General features: G+C 38.8%; 3 protein-coding genes across 3 annotated transcripts in view; 2 read left to right on the top strand and 1 right to left on the bottom strand.

Annotated features, from left to right (window-relative positions):
• Positions 1-110: 110 nt before the first annotated feature.
• UQCRC2 (ubiquinol-cytochrome c reductase core protein 2) lies at positions 111-11,856 on the top strand. Its single transcript, XM_085302062.1, has 14 exons — positions 111-219; positions 1,407-1,499; positions 1,625-1,774; positions 3,154-3,218; positions 4,224-4,280; positions 4,665-4,789; positions 5,938-6,035; positions 6,456-6,513; positions 6,613-6,708; positions 7,723-7,922; positions 8,195-8,275; positions 8,843-8,919; positions 10,596-10,749; positions 11,605-11,856. Exons 1-14 carry the CDS (start codon positions 184-186, stop codon positions 11,686-11,688), a joined length of 1,374 nt encoding a protein of 457 aa, XP_085158188.1. The 5' UTR covers positions 111-183; the 3' UTR covers positions 11,689-11,856.
• PDZD9 (PDZ domain containing 9) lies at positions 9,880-18,191 on the bottom strand. Its single transcript, XM_085302084.1, has 4 exons — positions 17,918-18,191; positions 13,847-14,039; positions 12,618-12,801; positions 9,880-9,900 (listed from the first exon to the last, which is right to left on the bottom strand). Exons 1-4 carry the CDS (start codon positions 18,189-18,191, stop codon positions 9,880-9,882), a joined length of 672 nt encoding a protein of 223 aa, XP_085158210.1.
• A 4,633-nt stretch (positions 18,192-22,824) lies between these two features.
• The window catches only part of MOSMO (modulator of smoothened), a 31,494-nt gene continuing 31,290 nt past the window's right edge, over positions 22,825-23,028 (top strand). The window contains exon 1 of the mRNA XM_085302046.1: positions 22,825-23,019. Within this exon, the coding sequence (XP_085158172.1) occupies positions 22,922-23,019 (98 nt within the window). The 5' untranslated portion in view covers positions 22,825-22,921. The remainder of the gene's footprint in view (positions 23,020-23,028) is intronic.

Here is a 23,028-nt window from a genome sequence, read left to right as displayed (position 1 = left end):
CCCCGGAAGCCCGGGGGAAGACGCTCTGTCTTCAAGGCCCAATTCCAAGCGCGAGCAGTAGAGTTTTGTCATGGTATCGCTAGAAGGTCGAAGCGGCGCGGGGTGCGCCGGGAAGGCAGAGTCTTCCTCCGGTGGAGCCATCTTGTTCTTCTGCGGAGGACTCGGCGGAGGGGAGCGGGGAGGATGAAGGGTTTCYCGGCTGTGGCGAGCTCCCTCTCGGTACGCGCTGCGCGGGGCGGGGGGCAGATCGCGCCCCCAGAGGGAAGGGGGGCGGCTCGACTGAGAAAGCCGCTGTGCGGCTTTGCCCTCCACCGCCTGTGGCGTGGCGGTGCCCTTGGGAAGCCGGGGGGCGGCGGGCGGGCCGGGCCGCGGCGCGGAGGGGCCGAGCCGGCGCTCCCGGGAGGCGCGCTGAGCCGGCACGGGGCTGGGGGCGCCTCGCTGGAGGCGGCGGGTGCCGGCGGGAGGTGCGCTCGCAGGTAGGGTGAGGAAGYGCTTCTCAGTTGCACGGCTTTTCGGGGTCAGTTTTAGGCACGCGCTGCTAATTAATAAGAATGAAAGCTTGGAGCCTGCAGTTAGCTGTCTTACCAAATTCGGGTGGGGAGGGATTTTTCCTAGGTTTGAAATATGTGGAACAGAGTCTGTAGAAGAGAAATGTTGTTGGTACCCTTACTGTTGAGTTTATTAGTATTTCTGTTGCTCARTTTTTAGTTTGAGATGTTAGAGAATCTCTTATATGAAATCAAGAGCAATAAATAAGTAGATTATGCAGATATAAAAACCTTCCAAGAAGGGTGGGGAGGAATAGTGTTTCAGGCTTGAAATCAACAATATTTGATTTCAAGGGAACTCCCAAGAGCTTTCTGAAGGGGAGGCTCTAGTGTTGCTGACTGCTTCAGTTTGAAGGCCTACTTCTGATTTGTGCTTCTGGGACTCGCATATGTATCTTCTTTCCAGGCAGTGGTCAGTGTAGATAAGTTAGTATTCTGATAGGGGACTCCTTAGAAGTCGAACTGCCTACACCAAATAAACAAGAAAAATATGTCCAAAGTTGTGTTCTGCATTAGTACAGTATTTGTTCACTTAATGGCTATACAGTGATCCTGCAGGCTGTATAGTGTCAGCAGAGATTCACAGTGCACAACAGAAAAGGAGGAAAAAAAAAAATAAAAGCTTTCTTACAGTGGTAGTTCTTGAACTTCTAAAGACCTCACGTAAGTCACTGAGTGATTTCCAACAGGGATATGGAAATGATCAGAGGAATTACAAGGGCATTATTATTCTTGTTCTGAGGCTTGAAGTCAGTCATTGTGTTTCTGCTTTAAAATCAGTTGTTCTTCAGTATGTAATAGAGCATGTTATGAACTAATTCAGAAGCTCCATTTTCTTTGTTATGCCTTCTCTTCTAGAAGAGACTTTATTCACTTAAAGTAGCTCCTAAAGTTGCAAGCTCAGCAAAAGCAGAACGAGTGAAATTATCTCCAGAGACACAGGATCTTGAGGTCAGTATGACCATTTAGGGGGAATATATTCCCCCCTCCTTTTTTTTTAACTTAGTCGATAAAGAAGGCAGAACATGACAGTACTAACAGTGGATCGCTAAACCATATTTCTATTCTTGAAACAGATTACAAAATTACCAAATGGCTTAGTTATTGCGTCTCTGGAAAACTTCTCCCCAGCTTCAAGAATTGGTGTATTCATTAAAGCAGGCAGCAGATATGAAACTACCAGTAACTTGGGGACCGCACACTTGCTTCGTCTTGCATCTAATTTGGTAGGTGTTTATTCCGTTTGGTACTATTTTGACAGTAGATGAAATGCTGGAAGGTTCATGACCGCAAAAAGACACGATAAATAAAATTTAAGAGATCTGATAAAGTAGATAACAATATACATTGATTCTTGGTTACCCAGCTCAAATGACATAAATGACATAACTTCCTGGAATAAAAATGCTCATATTTATTCAGAATTGTGCTCTCTAGCTGTCTCTTAAATGTATATAAATTTAAGACTATAGTTTATTAAACTGTGTACATATATTTTGTAAGCTGCAGTAAAAGATAATTGCAATGTTTGATATGAGCTTTCCCCCCTCCCCCGGAATATTTCTGAATATCTTTTCTTATTACTGTAATCAAGATATTTTAAGYTCCCTTTTTCCCTTCCTGTTTTACGGCTAATTGCAGTTCTGCAGGAGGCTGCGGAGGCAGATACATATCAGCAGGTTCAAAAAAGGATTAGACAAATTTATTGACAACAGGTCCACACACAGTTGCTAAAAGGAATAGGTAGGAGTGTACCTTCTAAAATCTCTGTTATATCTATTACAGGTGCTGTAGAAATACCAGTGGATGGATGGTGGGAGGCTGTTCTGTTGTCATGTCAGATAAAGAATATTGGGCTAGGTAGCCCTTTGCTTTGACCCGCTGTGGTTGTTTTTCTTGTTCCTGTTTATCTGGCTGTGGCTGTAAACACAGCATCTCTTGCATACTGGCCAGGCTGTGGTGATTAGAGGCACTAAAGGCATGTCTTTGACTGCTGTTGTGTGTATTCAATCCACTTCAGTTTCAGACAGGAAAAAAAAATTATCCCAGCTGCTTATTACCTCCTTCCCAAGTGCTCCTGGAAGTTACTTTCCCCAGAGAGCTGTCAGTATAATATGTCAGTGTGTGCAGGCATTCCTTGTCCTGGTTGTGTCAAGCTCATCTACTTTCAAGAATCCTATTAAATGTTCAAGCAAACCTGGATCATTCTCACAGAATGGGGCTGAGGAACAGCTGTGTGAGCAGTCATATTGGCAGGTCAGAGAGGATGATCAACATGAGGGGGAGCAGGGATGCAGTAAGTTGGCTGTACTCAGTTGTAGCCTGAACAACAAGGATGACTTACCTACTGTTGGCCTCTTTGCTTTAACATTTGAAGAAGTCTATGTATTGGGGGTTTATTTCATTTGATAGGAACAATGTGTCTTCAAAATCCTGAGTTTTTTTTTTTCTTCTCTATGTTCTAATGAATTTGATTTCTGTATAAATGAATAGACAGTGTTTAAACTTTGCTTAAGCACTGAACAACCACAAGCAAATCTGTTCTTAAAGTAATTAAAGTAATTAAGATTTTATGTAGCATTTGGGTTTTTTTTTTTTTTAATAGACTACTAAAGGAGCATCTTCTTTCAAGATTACTCGTGGCATTGAAGCTGTTGGGGGTAGCCTGAGGTTTGTAATTACACAAATAATCTGTTTTAGTAAGATGCAAACAAGCTATATGACAAAAGAAAACTTAAAACAATAAGCATTACAGTATATAGGTGGATAACATCAATATAATAATGGTCCTTCTGAATTGTATACATTGACAAAGAATGTCTTTTGTACATACATCTCATTTTATTAAAGTTCAAGAGTGCATCTGTGATTTTATTTTAAAAATACCTCTTAATTAAGGAAATATAAATGTTGTGTACGTGGAAGAAATATGATTTGTACAGAGAACTTGATGTTCTTCCAGCCTTTTCGGTCTTCAAAATTCAACTTTCTGAAGTCTGTAGATTTTTTTTCCAGTATTTTCAGCTTTGGTGAATAGATAACACTGATGTTATTGCAGTGTTGGGAGCAACATGGGCAATATCTGGCTTCTGTGATTTGACTAGTTAAAGCCTAAAAAAAACAAGCATCAGAAACACATGAAAGGAATCTCACTACGCATGCTTTGATGCAATGTATCTTAACATTGTTCTGTATAGAATTTGGTTAAAAGCATTTTAAATTACTATAAACTCTATCCTTTTTGTTCTCTTCAAGCAAAGGACGTTGGAAGCAAGTGGAAAGGATAGACTATGTTGTCTACTCAGAAAGAATAATTTCTAAATTGCCTTGTTTGCTACTTAGACACATTTTTTATTCACGTTTTACTGTTCATCCTTATTTGCTGTTTTACCTTGAATTATCATGGTATCATAAATTCTAATGATTAAAAGACATGTGTTATTACCAAAATTTTTAAGGTATGAGTTTTACGTGCATGTGTTTCTGCTGTTAGCACTGTACACATTAAAAGTGCTAATACATCGCTCCTTCAAACAGTCACCTTGAACAGATTTAAGGTGAACTAGATGTTCTAGTCAGTATCTTGTGAAGATTTCAAACAGTGGGGAACATGTTAAAATCCCCTTCTTTCTGTGTTCTCTGCTGAAATGGCTTTTATATTTCTTTCTCATTCAGTGTGTATTCAACAAGAGAGAAAATGACTTACTCTGTTGAATGCCTGCGTGACTATGTGTAAGTACCCAGGCATACTGTGAACTGATTAACTGCATATTTTCTATCAAGCTAATCTATAGTAAAATTACATAGACCTATCATTTTAAAGGGTAGAAGTAACACTAATTTTAATGTCTATATAGTAAAATCAATAAATTACCATATTAATATTCAGCTTCTGTATTCATTTCCTGAGCATATGTATGCCATAGAGCTGAAAGTGAACTCTCATATCCTGTACAGTAGTGCTGATACCTACTCTGACTCTAGTAATAGGTTTTGTTGTTAATGTGTTTGGTTATGTATTGGTTTGAATTGCTTTTCACTTTAAAAGAAACATATGCCACTTCTGTTTTTATTTTATCTTTTTTTCTTAATCTTTTTGTAACTTCTTTCATCTAGTGATACAGTAATGGAGTACCTCCTTAATGTCACTACAGCTCCAGAATTCAGGCCATGGGAAGTAACTGATCTTCAGCCACAATTAAAAGTTGACAAAGCAATTGCATTTCAGAACCCACAAGTTGGTAAGTGTATTTTCTGATCCACTGTGTTGTCTTCATGGGAGGATTTTTTGTAATGTATTCAGATGTAAACAGTGTTCTGTAAAAGGCTTGAGTTTGAAAGACTGCTTTGTATTTTGATGTAAAAACTGTGTTTAGTTTCATTACCTTGAAAATGCATTCCAGTTTTAGGTTTAAATTTAGGCTAGTGAGTTTTTTAAAAAATGCAAACAAATCTTAAGCTAAATTGAACCTATTCCAACATAGCTGCCTTACTTGAGATTTAATCATCCAGCTCCACCAGATAATTCTGCACAATAAACATTATTTGTACTACTCTATTGATCTGAATTATGCTCACTTTTGTAACCCATTATAGGTGACAACATGATGTTGAAATTTGGAAAATGACCTATATTATATTTGGCTGATATTGAAGTAATACTGTCTTAGAAATTTGTATTATTGTTTCAAATTTGTATCAAATACAATAATTTCTTAGTAATATTTTTAGTTAAAATCATGTATTCAGAAACATAACTATGAAAAGAAGAATGTCAGCTTTGTCTTGAGGGAATGGTATGTATGAACAAGTAAAGGGGATGTATCAAAAAATAAGTACAATGCTATGGAATACAAGAAAAATAAAATGAGAAAGAAATTAAAGACATTAGAATCCTTCATCTGAATACAGATGTGCAAGACATCATACAAAGCTACAAATAATATTAAAACGATAAAGTCTGTTCTTTCTTCATCTCAAGAAAAAGGGATACTTACAGTGAAGAAGATGAATCTGAAACTAATTTAAAGAGTTTGATTTTTTTTGTTGTTGTTCTTGTGCTTTACTACTTTCCTTTCTCCCACACTCACAACATTGCTGGCCTCTATAATATGCTGTTGAGGTTGAAAGGGGTTGAGCAGCTCATTCAGAATTTTTATAAGTTATAAAACAATAGAAACTCTCAGGCCACGTTCTGTAACCTAAGGATTTGGATGAAACTTTCATGCATATTAGATTATTCSAGATCTGCTTTTGCAGATTTTGCAGTTGAATGCTTTAAAATGGACCACAGCCCTGTTTCAGTAGGGTAGCATTTAGTTTCATTCATAATCATCCTTAAAATTAGCTATTATGTTAATCATCTTCATTGATCCTTTGCTCCTCGTAGGCGTTCTGGAAAACTTGCATGCTGCAGCTTATAAGAATGCTCTGGGAAACCCCTTATATTGTCCAGATTATGCAATTGGAAAAATTACCTCTGAGCAGGTAGGATTCTTTAACTTCTGTTACAAATCTGTTCTTCAAGTTTCTTTACTGAGGATACATGTCAAGGAAATGAATTTAGGAAATAGTATCTATTATGTTAGTAACCTGGTGCTAAAATACTTCATTTCCTTAAGCATTCAGTTTTCAGAATAGAATTCACATTTACAAAAGCTGTTAACATCTGTAGCTTTCTGTTGATAGTAAGACTGTCAGTGAAATGCCAGTGTTCATATAGGGAGGGGTTTTATAGCTATCACTGAATAATGTGTGAAATGCTATTCCTTAGTTCCTTTTGGAATCATTGGGGTTTGATGCATCAAGATTTACCAGATCTGAACAGTGGATGCAGCAGTGACAGAAGTACACTTGCCATCTTTGTTCTTATTTTAAATACCCTAAAATGTGAATTTACTGTTGCAGCTTCACCATTTTGTACAGAACAATTTTACAAGTGCAAGAATGGCACTTGTAGGAATAGGTATGTAAAATATTAAGGTACCTTTAAAATTTATTTTTATGTAACTGCTGTAGCTTTCCAAAACCATTATATTCTTTGGAATGAACTGTTGTATTGCAGGTGTGAACCACGCTGACCTAAAGCAAGTTGCAGAGCAGTTTCTGAATATCAGAAGTGGAGCTGGTTCTTCTGGTGCAAAGACTGTCTATAGAGGAGGTAAGCACATTTCTTTTATTTGTTCTGAATGATTGATTTTCTGATTATTATAACTATAGTATTGTTCAAAGATAGACCTGAAAACTGCAATTATATTACATGTGGTATGTGGGAAGGATATCTTCTATAGGAGAGGATGAGAGAAAGCAAATACCCTTTCTTCTTTCCCCGACTGAAAACTGAAACTGAAAACTCAATCCGTATCTCCTGCAAAGCTTTAACTACAAGATCATTTATTCCATAAAGTGATAAACAAGATGGCATACAGATGCTCCTGTCATTTTTGGAAAGATTCCCTCAAGAACTGGATGAAATGGGGAATAAACTAAGGACTGACTAGATGTGGTGGAAGGCGTTCTTTTGGAGAAGACATATTGACTGTGTTAAGTCTTTCATATGAGACAAAGCAATGCTTAGCTTTTTCAAAGCAGTATCTTGCATGAATACTAACAGCTGTCTTTTAGTTAGGGTGTCAGACTACTCTGTAAACAGGGGAAAATATATAAAGTTTCCATCATTTAATATATTAATATATATTTGACTGAAATAACTTCTTTTTTTTTAACAGTCATTTTTATGRACAAATATTATCTGGAGCCTCACTGAATTTTATTAGCGCATACTATGTGTGGTTCTGGATCGGATTCAAATAAGGCATAATAACACATTTGGTCTTCTGCTTGCAAGAATTTTTTTTTTAATGTAAAGAACTTTTTAACACTCTTTTCAAAGAGTATTTTTATAAGAAGAATTAGTTAAAAAAGAAAATTATGAATGCCTCTTAGGACTGTCAGTATAAAGGAGAGCTAATGGTTAGGAAACTATTGTATGACCTGCGACTTACTGACAGCTTCTTGCTGTCTTCCTGAGTGGACATGCGGTAAGTTCGCACCACCTGGCTTTTTCCTCATGAAATCATTCCTTGCTAGGAATGCTTGCTTTTCATACCAGTGAAGATATAGTAGTTTTTAACTGAAYACTTCTTTACTCTTTATTCTGCTATTATATTTTTAGGAGAAGTCAGAGAACAGAATGGTGATAGCCTTGTCCATGCTGCTATTGTAGCAGAAGGAGCTGCTGTTGGAAGCGCAGAAGCGAATGCATTCAGTGTCCTTCAGCACGTTTTAGGTGCTGGACCACTTATCAAGAGGGGAAGCAATGTTACCAGCAAACTCTCCCAGGGTATTGCCAAAGCAACTACCCAGCCATTTGATGTAAGTTGAAAGGATTACTGCATTTCATGTTTTAAGTAAAATGTGTACTATCCTTTTAAAGGTTAGTATTTCCACCTAGACTCCTTATTAGTTCATTCTTTCCCAAATTAAAAATATTTCACAAAAGACCTTCCAACCTGATTTGTTTTCCTTGCAGAGATGGAATCTAGCTTCCCGAATTTCAGCACTTCAAATCCTGATAGTAATTATTTGCCTTTGCTTGATACTGAGTTGCTATGATATTTGAAACATTGCTGGTGTTTGTTTTGCAGGCTTCCGCATTTAATGTTAATTACTCTGATTCTGGGCTCTTTGGTGTTTATACCATATCTCAAGCCCCAAATGCTGCAGAGGTGAGTTTCTGWTTAGAGTTTAAGTATTAAATTCCTATTAATATTAATAACATTACTCTCCAGTGTTTTGATTTGTGAGTGTCTGACTTAGATAAGAAGTCAATTCATCTGGTTTCTTGCATAAGAATGTTGCATGTTCAGTTATGACTTAACTCCATTACCTGGGAATGAGACTTGCTTTCTGGGAAGTAAAATTGTGCAATATGAACTTGAGCTAGTAAAGTACCTTGAATTGCTCATGGTAAGGCTTTACAGGTGTAYGTCTAAATAGATTATGAGGAATGTATTGTCTTTTGAAGCTGGCAGAACTGAATACTCTCATGTAAGTGTGAGACTGTACAAATCAACATGGTTTTAAAATCTAAACCCACATTGCTTTTTATTGAACTTTGGTATTTGTTACAATGCTTTTTAGTTTTATTCTGAAGATGCTTAGTGTTGAGGTCAGGGTAGCAACCCTAACACTGTCAAATGCTTTCTAAAATGGTTGTTCTAGTCAGATAATAGAAATAACATGTTGGAGTTTTTAATGTTGGAAGAAATTTAAAATGCTTTAATTTTCCTCAGGTCATTAAAGCTGCTTTGAACCAGATTAAGGCAGTTGCTCAGGGCACCATCACAGATATCGATGTCACAAAGGCAAAGTAAGTGGGTAAAAAGAAGATCYGTCTATAATGTGTTACAAAAAGAAGCTACTTAACATACAGCTATTTGTCAAGCACTTAGACTATTCTGTACAGCAAACCTTGTAGAAGTCCTGTAACTATTTCTGTTGCGAAGTGCTAACTATTCTGTTTTAAAACTAAAACCCTATCAATACTCTTGCAGAGAATCATTGTAGCTTTACTAGCAGTAATTCCTAATAGAAGCTTGTTAATCAGTGTGAATGTTTTATAACTGTTGCTATGTAAGAAATTGGTAAGCATCAGAAGATGCTGTTTTAATCATGCTCAATAATACTGAGATGTATTTAAATTAGAATCCTAAATTGCATTATTTAGGTAATTCCCTTTGTGATCACACTGCAGCAATTTCCAAAGCAGTCATTTAAACAACCTTACTCTTCCGCATCTTCAAAGAATAATAATAATGAGGGTCTGCAGATGTAAAGCACTGAATTAGTGACACTACGTCTCTAATATGTGCTCTAAATACATGCCCCAGGAGTATTTTGAGATGGGGAAGATTACTGTGCCATTAGAGATGCAGTAGTATCAACGAAGTTTGAGAGTTCCTGATTTACAGAGTTATGCACATAAGTGAGATGGTACTTAATCTTCAAGCAGTGTTAAACTGCACTGAATGTCTAAAGCTGTAGTTGCACAATACAACAATATTGTACAGGTTCACTCAAGTAGAAGAATTAAAGTATTAATACTGTTGCATGTATAACACATTTCTAAGATATCAAGTAAAGTTCGATTACACAAAACATGATTATCTAGATATGATTGATTGTGCTGTAGTTATCAGTAGCTAAGTGTTGAAATACCTGCTTTCAAATTTGGCATTATTAGTTTTCTAAAAAAGGACCTCGCTATTACTAAGGAGTTACATACAATGCGGGGCATTTTCTTCTTCCTTTCTGGTTTGATTTCATTTTTTTACACATCTTCTATATTATTCTATAGAGACAGGTCAAAAAAAGAAAAAGTCAATGATACGTGCACAGAGGTTTGCAGTCTTGCAATTCAATCAAAAATATCAAACTAATTAAACAAGGTTCTGTAGAATATGATTTCAATTAAACCATTTTCTATCATTTCAACTTTTTAAAAATAGAAGCACTAGTTTTTAGAAATAAAATTTTCATTGGTAGCAGTGAGACTGCCTGAAAGGGAACAAAATTATAGTATAAATCTGCCATCTTCTGAAAGACATTGAACTACTTTAAAAGGAACCCAACCACTTATGTTCATTACTTCTTTGTACCTTACATAAAATTGCTCTGCATTAATCTGCTCTTGATGAGAAACTGGAATCAATTTTAAAACTAATTCTTGAACACATGCAGAATTGATTATTCTGTCTAATTCCTGAAATACTAGCATTAGTTACTTCAAATGCAAGCAAGTTTTGAGCTAGAGGTCTTTTGACTGTGTGTGGTGGCTGATTGTTTCAAAGCAATAGGTGTTTCAACTATGCTGTCCCTTTCCTAGCCACAGAATCCTTCTATGCTTGMAAAGGAAAACCTCTCAGAGAAGAATCTTGAAAACATAAAAGGCACTGAAACCTTCTTGCACTTGCACTTGTGTGGAGGCAGAAATAGGTAATAACACAACTTACATGCTCAGTCATTCTTTATGTTTTTTGATGGCAGAAATCAGCTGAAAGCCACCTATTTGATGTCAGTGGAGACCTCAGAGGGATTACTGAATGAAATTGGCTCAGAGTCACTGGTTTCTGGCACACACACATCGCCATCTGATGTTGCTCAAAAGATCGACTCTGTAGCCACTGCTGATGTTGTGAATGTAAGTATGTGTCAGCATCCACAGGTGTTCCCTAATCACTGTGTAAGTTTTTTTAATACTAAACTGATGCTTACTTGTGTGTGTTTATAAACACACATGTATACTATCCTTAAAAAAGCAGTAACTTATCTATAAATCATAGCTGGCTATCTTTTGAGGCCTCTTTACTTTATTAACAGAAGACCCTTTAAACCCAATACATTGCAGAACTTGTGTAGCTGAGAGTACCTGTAATACTCTTCTACATCAACTAAATTGACCAAAACTACTAACTAATATTCATGAAAACTTGGTATTAGTTCCAGTGCAATCACTTCTAATACAGGCTTTGGGAATTCCTCAGTCTAGACTATTTGGTCTACATACTAAAACAATTAGGCTTTCATTGAAAGTTGACATATGTCTTGCTTTTTAAAATTATCTTACTGCTTATACATGAAGCAGATTTSACCCAGAAATCCATCAGAAAGAGATTCTAAGATAGTAAACTTGGTTTTTGTTTTCACAGTAGTCACWTATTTGTGTTGTAGTAACAACTAGCAGCAGTATTTGTAGTAAGGAGATAAACACTGTATCTTGTGATATAACAATAATAGGCAGAATACTATTTCCAAATAGTTTATGCTTTTCACCTCTGACTGTCATGCTGCCATGCCTGTTTAGACTATATAGTAATGAGCTGGATTAGTAGCAAGTCAGTTTAGGCAGCAAAATTAAAATTATTGACCTGATTACCTACTACAGTAGTATTGCACTTGGTGGGTTTTTTAGTAACTTGAGGCAGAGGCTGTGAGCAGCAAGATAAACTCTGTGGTGAATATTTTCTTATATCCAATCTTTCTCATCTGTTTTCAGGCTGCAAAGAAGTTTGTCAATGGGAAGAAATCAATGGCAGCTAGCGGGGATTTGGGAAATACTCCTTTTCTTGATGAGTTGTAGGAAAAAAAAAAAGCTGCGAGGCAGATTCAGAGTGGATCGGAGCTATAAGTCACCTGTGTTCTAAATAAATTGCTACTAACTTGTTATTTATGAATTCAGTTCTTTCAGAAAATTATTCTGGAGTAATTGTGGGCTTGCACACATCAAATAAAGTGCTGAGTTCATATACTTTGTCTTGAGTCTTTTTCACTGAAAATGGTATGTAAAAGCTGATAACTGGCTCTGTCCATTGAAAATAAAACTATGGTGAGATAATGATACAGATTTAGCTGACATAAGAAGGAATATCAGAAAAGATCCTTGTGATGCAGATAAAACTTGTAATTGCCAACAATTCTCTGTGTATTCTTGTATATTCAAGAAAAACTCGATAAACTTTCTGCCTGTGCCATCCTTAAATAAATGAAGACACTTACCTTCAAAAACAGATGAATGTATTTTGGCTCTTAGAGCTTGCATGCTTTACTCTTCTAGGATTAGCAGAGTTAATGCATTTGAATGTCTTCTCCGTAAGTAGCATGGATAGACCTCTTTGACAGTAGAGAGGGCACTGCTAGAAGAGACAGCTTTGTGTGGCTACTGTATTGTTTTAAATATCCTAGGGTGCTTAGATTTCTGTAAGTCTAAGCATGGTTCACTRTCATCTTCCAATGTAATGAACTTCACTATCCAGTATTAAAAGTGAACTAGTATAATATGACTTCAGAAATCTTTTGAAGAAGTCAGGTTTTGAGCTATTCCAAAGGAAAGCCAAATTCTTCCAGCCATAATGCATCCGATATGGAAGAGAAGGAGGAAGAGGAACTGGTCTCATTCTTTTCCACAGTCCAGTAAGAAGTAGATCTAATGCCAGCAGTATTGAATTCAGAATTGCCCAATGCATCAGTGTCATTATGAAGTATAATGTCACATCCAATGTCTTTGCCTACTGTAAGTGTGTGGCTTGTATCAGATGTGTGCCAAATCTTGGATAGGGGTGGTAAATTACCACCCATATGGGTGAATTCACAACATGATGATTGGGAAGATTTATATTGAAAAGTTTCCAAGTCTACATCATCATCGCTACTAGTCCCACTGTCATCTTTGTCTTCCGTGTCTTCACCTGATGTGCTGAAAGTATACAAAAGGGCATTACTCTGACATACTGTAATTCCCCCAGACATCTAGTTAACTTGCCTAATCATCAAATCTCTTTTTAGTCAATATTCRGCTTAAAAAACAGTTCATTAGTTTTCAAGATGCTCTAATATGAAACTGATGCTGTTCATAGTTCTATACATACTGTTTCCCTAGGGCTCCTAATGTAACAGCTAAACGGTAATCTGGGCAATAGAAAAGCAACCTATCCTTTTTCTGTTCCTTCAGAATAGTAAATACTTTGATTTATTTAAACATAAGATTAGAGGTTTAATCTTTTTGGAAAACCCCCTTGCTGCTTGAGCTTCCTTTCTGTCTCATTGCAGTTCTAGTCTGATTTGCTCTTTTTRCTATTTCTGCTCCTTGCCCTAGATCTGAGGTTACTTTTCTATTAAAATTTTGGGCCTCAGGAAAACTTATAACTGCCTTGTAGCCAATCTAGATTAATTATACTTACTATATGAGCCACCTTCAGGATTGAGAGCAGTATATTTTTTTTAAAGCTTTTGCATGCAGTTTTTGCTCACACAACAAGCTGCTTTTTTCCCCTCAGGAGTTTAAAAAGTCATGATCGTTAACTGCTTTCAGTAGTTTGACTGATTAAGAAACAGTAATGCTTTTTACATAGTTGTAGGAAGTCYTCCATCTCGACCTCATCAGCTCCTTGTAATTGTTTGGATCCTTGGCTATTGTAAACRGGCATGGCCTCTGACTTCAGAGAAGTTACTGCCAGCCAGTCTTTTTTACAATCTCTGTGGAGCTGGGAAGCAACACGTTTGAAATTAATGTTTATCCTGACCCTGTCTTCATTGTAACTAGAAAAGTGAACACTCTTTTGGTATTTCTTTACTTCAAATCACAGTTCTCCATCTTCTAAAAATGTATGAGAAAAAAATAAATCTTTACAAGCTCTTCAATATTTTATCTTAAAAAGAAAGAGCTAATATACTACTTCCTGTTTCTCTCTAGAGTAATAAGGTGTGAAACTTGATAGTTATGTACAACACTTATTTCTTACTCTGCTGTCGTAGGAAGCTTTACTTCAGGTATTAAGTCAGACACATTTTGCCAGTGTTGAGGTACTTCAAGAAAATCTCTGTAAACCCTGATCTGTAGACTAGTTCCTACTGGAATATTGTGCAAGAGTTGCCTCAGCTCTCGCAGAGTCCATCCTAATACATTAGCATGTCCAATTTTTATTAGAATGTCACCTGACAAGGGAAGAAAATTGACAGTAGTCAGCTTAGAAGACTTTTTCAAATTTACTGCATTCATATTACAAAATATGTAATCTTAACCACTCTACTTTCACATATTTATACGAAAATGCATGCATTAAGCAGCTCTTCAAACCAGTTGGATGGAGCTTTGGTTTTGCTTGCTTTTTTAATGAAAGATCCTTCAGCAGTTCTGTTGAGAAATAATCTTTTCAGAACACTAAGGAAAGCTACAGATATTTACTTTGGGATTTGTCTAAACGAATGTGCTAAATTTTGGATTGCCTACTCAGTGCTGCCTTGCATTTCTGGGTTTTCCTAGGAGAGAAAAAGGTACAATGGTGAATACTCTGATCAGTAATACTACTTTGGACTTACTTTGGAGGTAAGACTCCAGCAAGGTTGTTGAGGTTATATAGCTGCACTGCCAACAATTCTGCCATCGGCCTCTTTCCACTGCTTCCTTGTATCTTTTCACAGCTGGAATGGCATGTCTCTGTGTATCTGCTGCCTACGCTTGGATTTCACCTTGTTGTATATGTGTGTTGGTATGGAGCCAAGTAGGCCCCTTCCTGTATAGTGTCTAAGTTTACCTGTGTGGAGTCAGGGAATCTGTGCAACTGCTGTGTCACCTTGAGTTCATCCCAGCCCCAGGTTTGACTGTCCTCTGTGCCTGGCCCTCTGCTTTGAAAATGACCGACACATGGGCACGCTGCAAGATGCTGTCAGGGCAAGGGGGAGATGTAGGAGATGCCCACGGGAGCTGGTCATAGTGCATAATTTAACTGAGGAGTTCCAACAGAAAGGTATATTGGTTGTGGGTATCTTTTTTCCTTTTCTCTTTTCTTCTTCTTTTTCTCTTTTCTAAGGGGTAAGGCAGCAGGCAGTATTCTTAATACAGGCCCTCAGTGGAAAGCATGGAGTGGCAGTTTTGCAGAAAGCAGTACTGTAGCCAAGAACAATAGAGCAGACAAACCCGAGGACCAATATATATGCTGGGGAATTATAAAATGGGCTTTGAGGGAGGGTTGTAGGGGTTATAATTACTGGGTAAGCCTGTAATTTTGGAGATAGCATAAAGCAGGCAGAATGAATCTGCGACAGACTAGAGCTCTATCTATCAGCACCTTGTCAGAAACTGTTGCACTGAGGAGCAGTATCAGTAAACATTATGTACTGAACTGCTACAGAACAGCATAGGTGATTTAAACAAGCAGTACAGCTGTCTGCAGCCATATTAGGCTGAGCACGGAACCTCTCTCCATCTGCTCTATTTTTTAAACCCTTTTGGGTTAAAAATGCCGGTGCCAGGAACTGTGACAGTAAGTCATAAAATTGTTTGTCTGAACTACTGGCTACGACTGCTAGTTTTCATCCACTACTTTCCACTATCTTTTCCTTCTACTCCAACATCATTACCCCCTTCCTCCACACTACCTTCGCTCATGATGTTAGCTCTACTTGGGTGCAAACAAAAAATTCTGGAACATGTACAAGGACAGCAGACACAGAAAAAGCATGAGAACATAGTTTGCCAACAGTTTTATATAAGTTTTCAGCCCCAGCTAATGGAAAGGTAARCCACCCAGATTACATGTTTCAAAATGTGTAGACATAAATATACTTAGGCTTTAAAAGATATGCAGGATATTGTTGGCATTAGATAGATTTTTCGGAATTGTTCTGTTTTTCTGCCCATATTGGCCTGATCTGGAGATGTCAAATCTAAGTCAAAGATAATATTGTTTGGGCAAGTCAAAGCCATTTCTGATCTGTAGACAGATAATTTTGCTTCTCTGCTCCACCGCCTACAGTCTGAAACACTACCCAGCTTTTCAATTTATCCATCAGTTTTTGATCAATATCCTTCAGTGGCCACCAAAGATTTGCCTTTAGATAACCTCTTGCAGAGTAAAGGAAGTTTGAAGAGGTACATGTGCTAAGCAGTCCTTTTTCTTCTTGTTGGCATGCAGAACAGGGCATGCATATATACATGTTTGCTGAGTTTAACTGTAGGATTTTAAGATATTAGTGCCTCTCACTACCTCTGAATTTTTACCCTCCCTCCCTTAAGGTCAGCAGAACGGCACAAGCTCTTTCAAGCTATAAGTAGTGCTAATATTCATKTACTTTCCAGGTTGAAATTGTGCAATAATACTCAGCCTACTTAACAGAAAAATGAAGTCCATAAAGATAAAAAACAATTCATAAGAAAACCTTCTAAGCAGGGTTTTTGTGTTGTCCTTTTGTCAAGTCCCATGCATCACAATAAGCGTGCTGTTTGCAGTACGATTAAGAGATGGATCATCTACAAAATACTGTTTTCACTGTGAGAATGTATAGCTTTAGTCTTAAAGTTTTTATAAGTTCACTCTAAACATGAATTGAATAAATTCAGCTGCTTGCTATCTTCTTTTTGTGGAATGTGCTGACTTAGATCCAGGTGCTCCATGAAGCATGCTCAAATTGTTTCTTTTGGCTGCAACTAAGATCAGCTACAAAGGCACAGTGTTTGTTATCAGTTGTCAGTCCCCTTAAAAACAGTTCAATACTTGCTGCAGTAAACCAAAGGCATCACATGTCATAAATAAACTGACTCCCTGTTTTTGCAGCCTTTATTGAAGATGCCTTTGTAACTTATATTTTTCAAACCGTTTCAAACAGAACTACTTGTTTCCAGTGATTCCTCTTCTATTTTATGCTTTAGATGTATAAAAAAGTATAACATACATGTCTTTGTATACAAAGTTTTTTCTTATGAATAGCTAAAAACCATCAGCTCCTCAGATGATAATACAAAAAATACACTTAGATGCAAATCCACTTCTATTTTATGCTCAGGATTTTTCCATTGATTTTTATACTCAAATCAAAAATGCAAACCCCTTTTACCAGTGTAAAACCTGGTAGCTTTTACTTCATCAAACAAGTAGATCTTTTCTCTTAGTGCTTGGAATTCTAATTCTCTCTGAAAGGCATGAGAAGAAAGAGCTGCCCAAACTATAAAGACAATGCTGGGAAAATTGCTCTTGTTTAAAGATACACATTTTCAGCAGACAGCCAATATATTTCTAAATGAATTCACTATCCTCAAGTCTTTGCTTCATGGATTTCCTTATCAGATATCATTCAAAATTTAGTCATAACAGCACATAGTCATTCTCAAACTGTATTTCATAAGGCTAATGCAATTGGTCTGGGGACCTATATGAAGCAGTCAAACTTATAGAGCTTTCAATTACAAGATTAATATAGATGTCTGGTGTTCTACAAGAAACCTTAAGGATTAGTAATGATCTGTTAGTACTGTTACAGCACATTTTAGGTTCAAAGTATTTAGCAAACAACACCTGCATGAATTGATAGAACACAGAGACTATTGCAATTACTGTAACTATTCTGTATAATAAAGAGAAGGAAAAAGCAAATAATAAGGCAAAAAACTTAAAGCTTTCAGAAAGGTTTGCGTTGCTTGTAGAGTGAAATCTGAACAAGACACTTAACAAAATCAAATAATTAAAACTTTAGTTACTATATAGAAGTAATAGTCAAACTATTTTTGGAAAAATCTGCTGATGAATCAGTAGGAAATCTGCTTTTCCTGGAGAACAATGTACAGACTTATATCTTGATCTGATTATGAAATAGTCACCCATAACAGCTATTTTAAGATCACAGGTATTTCATTACAAAGGAGTGCTAGCATTGAGCTTTATAGAGTTTGTGTCAGTTTCTTTTTCTCTGTAATTTTAATTGAGTTGCTTTTGATCTGCATACGTGTAAAGAAAATCAGAAGTAGGCACAAAACATAAATGCAGGACAGGAATATTTTAATGCTACTAAATTTGAATATTAGTGTTGTTTGTTTTTACCTGGTTTTAGCTTTCCATTGTGAGCTGCAGAGCTTTTCTCAACAAGACTTGTTATCTGGAGATACGGCCCATTCTGAATGATTATAAGACCTAGTCCTTGTTCACCCATCCTAATATTTGCCTTTAATGTTGCACACAGTATGTGCTGAGAGATGTTTTCCAGTGCTGGCAATTGCCCTTTGAGAGATGAGAGGAAATTTTTACTTGTTGAAAGCGTGATATCATTCTTCAATAAAATGTTTAAGAAGACATTTGAGCAGGTGCTGAAACACATTCTTAATTGTCCAGTTAAGTCCCCCATCCTTCATTGCTTCTCTAGATATGCATTGCCTGCTGAGTGGCTGCCAAAAAGCCATACTAACAATACTTACAAAAAGTTAGTGTAGTCTGGAAGCTAGCTCTCTGCAAATAAATATTCTGAAAGTAGTTTTTACACAGTAAACTTAACAACTTATTAATTCTTAAAAATTCACACACATTACCAAAAGAAAAAGTAATACTGCTGTTACTTAAGTATTCATTACAAATGGCGATACATTCAGGGAATGTAAAGAACACAGAATAGAATAACAGCACAGAGGAGTTGTCAGCTGTTAAGGATTTCAAGAAAGCTTTGAATTCCTATCAAAAATGGATTTTTCATAACAATATTTATAGAGGAGATTAATTTCTAAATTCCCATCAGATTGGTTTCACACCCTACTGCTGACATGAAGGAAGGGACTGTACTTGCCAAATTTAGCACCTACAGAAATAAAATACTCTTGAGCATCCACTATCCATTAAAATGCATAATACAAGTAATACAATATAAATGACATTATCCCAGTGTCTCCACCAAGAAATATAATAGGATAATAAACTAAATCCTCCATCTCTCAAGCCTGCTTCTTTCATGAAGAGCCAGGAAAATTTAAGACTGAAACACAAGTGCTTGAGCCTCCTACAATAAACTATCTTCCATTAAAATAGACTTTTTAAAGTGTTCTGTTTTAAGAAGAACTAATCTCTAAATGTAACTTCTAATAGTAGGGTAGCAATAACTTTAAATGCTACCCTACTATCTCCAAAGTTTTCAAATCATTTAATGAAAATTCTGACCACTTTACCCTTCCTCTGTAAAGTACAGAAACCTGATTATCTTTCCAATGGCTTTGGTAAGCTTTTGATCAGGCCCTAAATGACAACATACAAAGTCTATAAAAGAATTTGGATTTAAAGTAGGGCAATGTGAAAATCTGATTTGTCAGTTTGGCTGTTGAACTGAAAAACACAGCGAAGCAGAAATAGTCTGAATTATTTTTTTCCTTCCCGATTAAAAATGCAGGCTTTTTAGTTGATGTTGAGAATATTTTTGAATGTTGAGAACATTACATTTGATTTGAATAAAATATTTAAGTTTCATAATCATGTAAGAAAAGGAAACAAAGTAAGACCCACTTTGGAACATACTTTCATCTGTTGATAGTTCTGAGAAGTCAGATATCTAACCTGCTACTGTTTCTCCAATGAATACCTAAGAATTTATGCAAAGTGGAACATGATCAACAGAAGGTATCAAAACCTTTCCCATGGTGGTTTTGGTCACTTTTCAAGAAATGCATGTTTTGATCTTTTCCAGTCAGAGCAGGGAACTGAATCCTACTTTCATACTTCCAAAATGAGTACTCAATTCCCAGGTCAGTAAATGTAAACAGATGATATCGTGAAGCAAGGCTACTTTTTATTATTTTCTAGCCAGAATTATTCAGCAAATTCTATTAAAATTCATGAATGACTGTAGGTCAGCTAATGATCAGCATTGCGACAACAAATAAAAAATGCTAATAACAGATCCAGCTAACTCTAATTAGAAGCCAGAATCCCAGTTTTAAACTTATTTTTATTACATTAAGTTATCTTGCTACATAAGAGACTTACAACTGCAAAACTGTGACTAACCCAGAGCCTACAAAACATCTAGGAGAAATGCCATGATTTCACACTTTTAGATGTGATTCTTGATTTTTACAACACCTAATATCAGTCTGTAGCTTCCAAGGAAAGTGTCTGGATTTTCTCTTCATTCTTTGCTGGAGAAGACTGACACACTTGGCAGAACTTACCTTACAGTTATCCTACCATTGTCCTCATTTTTTTTCCAAGCTCACTCTTAAATTCTGCTGTTTCTGCAGTAGCATGTGGTATCAGGCTATCCTATTCTATTGAAGTAACATCCTTTCCATTTTGTCATCCACCTACTATTCCACTCCAAATAATCACAAGTGCAGAAATGCCTCTTGATACTAAGAAAATTTGGGGCACTAGGGATCTTTGAAGCAGATAAACTTTCTAGTCCTAGTAAAAGGACTTAAAATTTTTGAGGTTACCTGAAATACAGGACTGGAAGGAGAACACTGAGGCAGCAGTGAGGAGATGAAAAGAGCAAGAGAGACAAACAGAGACCAAAAGTCACGAGTTTCATCCCCACCTGCTGGTGCAGCAGAAGACTGGGTATGTTCCATTGAGCCGAGGTGAAGAAATTTTCTATGCAGCCAAAATCACTGGGCAAGCACTTAGTCTCCTGGAAATGAGCTGCTGCTCCATGATGGCCTGTGGAGGAACAGTAGGTTGGCAGCTAAGGAGAGGGCTTCAAGCCCCGCGACCGTTTAGAACATGACGGCACATGGGTTCTGGGCACCCAYGACCTGCGGTGAAAGGGCCAGCAGGACCCGCACAGCAAAATCATCGGTGGCACCTGCGTGGCACAGCAATTGCAAATCTGCCTACTGGCCAGGGYTCCACTCTAGCGACACAGGCATGGGGACAGATGCAAGGGAAGTTTGGCTTTTGGCAAGTGAGGTGGTTGTACTGAGCACATTGTTTCAGCATAGGGGAGAAATTCAGTTTAGGCTGCCTGTTAGTGAGTACTGCAGCTCAGACCCTCTGTCTGGGGCCCCACAACTTCCCAGGGAATGCATAGGAAGCAGAGCATCCCTCCCAGCCAACACCTGTAGGTACATAGTCATCTCTTAATAACCTGGGAAAGATGAAGACTGGATTCTGTCATTATCTCTGACTTCAGATTTGCCTGCATATTGGAAGCCCATGAGAATGACATCTTCTTTTTCTGTCCCCTCTCTACGYTGCCTTCCTTTATTTCCTTTGCCATGAAGCTTATTCAGACACAAACTCATTTTGAGGCAGACTTTTACATAATGCTTGTATTAAAAACTATTTAAATACCACTCAAAACCGATTTATAGGATGGTTAGAGATCATTATTGGAAATAATTTCTTTTCAAGACTGTTGGATTTCCATTGTTAGTGCATTATAATTTTGAAGTTTCTTAAATAAAAATCACTTCTCCCATTTCTGCCACACACCAATTGTTCCCTATTTAAAGGGAACAATTCCAGCTGGTTTTCATCAAAAGTCATACTATTTTCTCCACCCTTAATAGATCTATCCAGGAGACTTCAACAGAATCTAAATACAGCTCTTGTCCTCCAAATAAAAATTTCTACTGATTCCTCTTGCATGCGTCAAGGTTTCTTTACTAATATCTCCCTTTCATAGGGTGCCATTGAGTAACTGGCCCGATCATAAGTGATTCTCAGTATCTTTACAGCTACATGAAAGGCTTCCATAAAAATAAACAGTACAGACAATCGCTTGTTTGGTTTTCAGATATGTTTTGTATACACCACAGTTATGCTTGTCTGTAAAAATAGGTGGGTATTCACTGCTAGCAGGAAAAAGGCACTTTGTGCGATTAAATATTTTGCAAGTACCTGTAGATGCTGCCACCCTAACAATTACTAGTTCAACACTGCCATGCTGGTGGGAGAATCGGGAAGGCAAAGACCTGCCRTGGTCAAAGCGAGGTTCACTTCCCACATTTAACAAACTGTCCATTTATTGGCTCCACGGACTTTTTCCCCTTGAAGTTTATTCCATGCAATAACATGCCATTAAAAATCACTGTTTTGGGGTGATTTTTCTAGCCGAGATTAATTTGGCAGCAACRCAACACAGCATTTTCGCATCGCTCCACATCCTTGAGGAACCTGCATGATCGGTCCTTCCACCTTCCTTGTTTTTACCGTTGCTTTTGACCCTAGGGAAACAACCCWCAAATTTAAGCCACTACCCAACATCTCAAAAGGATGAGGACTGGCAGAGACTATCAAACATGGTGGTTTTTGAGATGAGGGCAGATCTACGACCGCTCCGCAGCCGCCTTCATGCAGCGCTGACCAAGTTGCTTATTGTCATCTCTCCACGAGAGGCCTCACCGGAGCCATCCTGGGGCCGCGGGGCCTCGGCTGAAAGGCGCCTTAGGGGATGCGGGCGGACGGGGGCGCCGCGGGCCACCGCGGAGCAGAGCCCGGAGGGGCCGAGCTCAGCCCCGGCACGCAGCTCGCCACCACACACGGCAGGCCTCGCCGCCCCCCCTCCCCCCCGCCCACTCCCAACGGTCGCCCCCGGCCCGCGCGGCCCCGCCCGCGGCAGCGCCGCCTGCAGGACACACCCCGCACGCGCCCCGCCCCTCCCGGAGCCCCGCCCCTCTTCGCACTTCGGGCGTTCGCCCCGCCTCCTCTAACAGCCTGGTGCCCGCCTCGTTCATACAAGCCCCGCCCCCGGGCAGGTCCTCCCCGCCCACCGGGGGAAGCCCCGCCCCGCCGCCCCTCTCCCTAGAGAAAGCCCBGCGCGGCCTCCCGGGAGCTCCCGCCCCGTCTGGGCGGCGGCCCCGCCCCACGCCGCGCGAAGCCCCGCCCCCCCGCGCGAAGCCCCGCCCCGTCTGGGGGAGCCGGCAGAGGAGAGTGGGTTTCCCTTCCGGAGTTCACCGCCGCCCCCCCGCCCGCCGGGTTCGCTTCCGGCTCCGTCCGGGGGGGCCGCTGCTGGCGCCGCCGCCGAGGGGAGCGCGGGCAGCCCGGGGCCCATGGAGCCGCGGCTGTGAGGCGCCCCCGGCCCGGGCCCGCTGCGGGAGCCGGAGCCGGGAGCCGCGGGAGCCGGAGGAGATGGATAAACTGACCATCATCTCAGGATGCCTCTTCCTGGCCGCCGACATCTTCGCCATCGCCAGCCTGGCGAACCCGGACTGGATCAACACCGGCGAGTCCGCAGG

The sequence above is a fragment of the Rhea americana genome, unplaced genomic scaffold (assembly GCF_003343005.1).
Source record: "Rhea americana isolate MKP2758 unplaced genomic scaffold, rheAme1 scaffold_10, whole genome shotgun sequence".
Taxonomy (NCBI): Eukaryota; Metazoa; Chordata; class Aves; order Rheiformes; family Rheidae; genus Rhea; species Rhea americana.
This window is presented reverse-complemented; position numbering and strand designations above follow the sequence as displayed.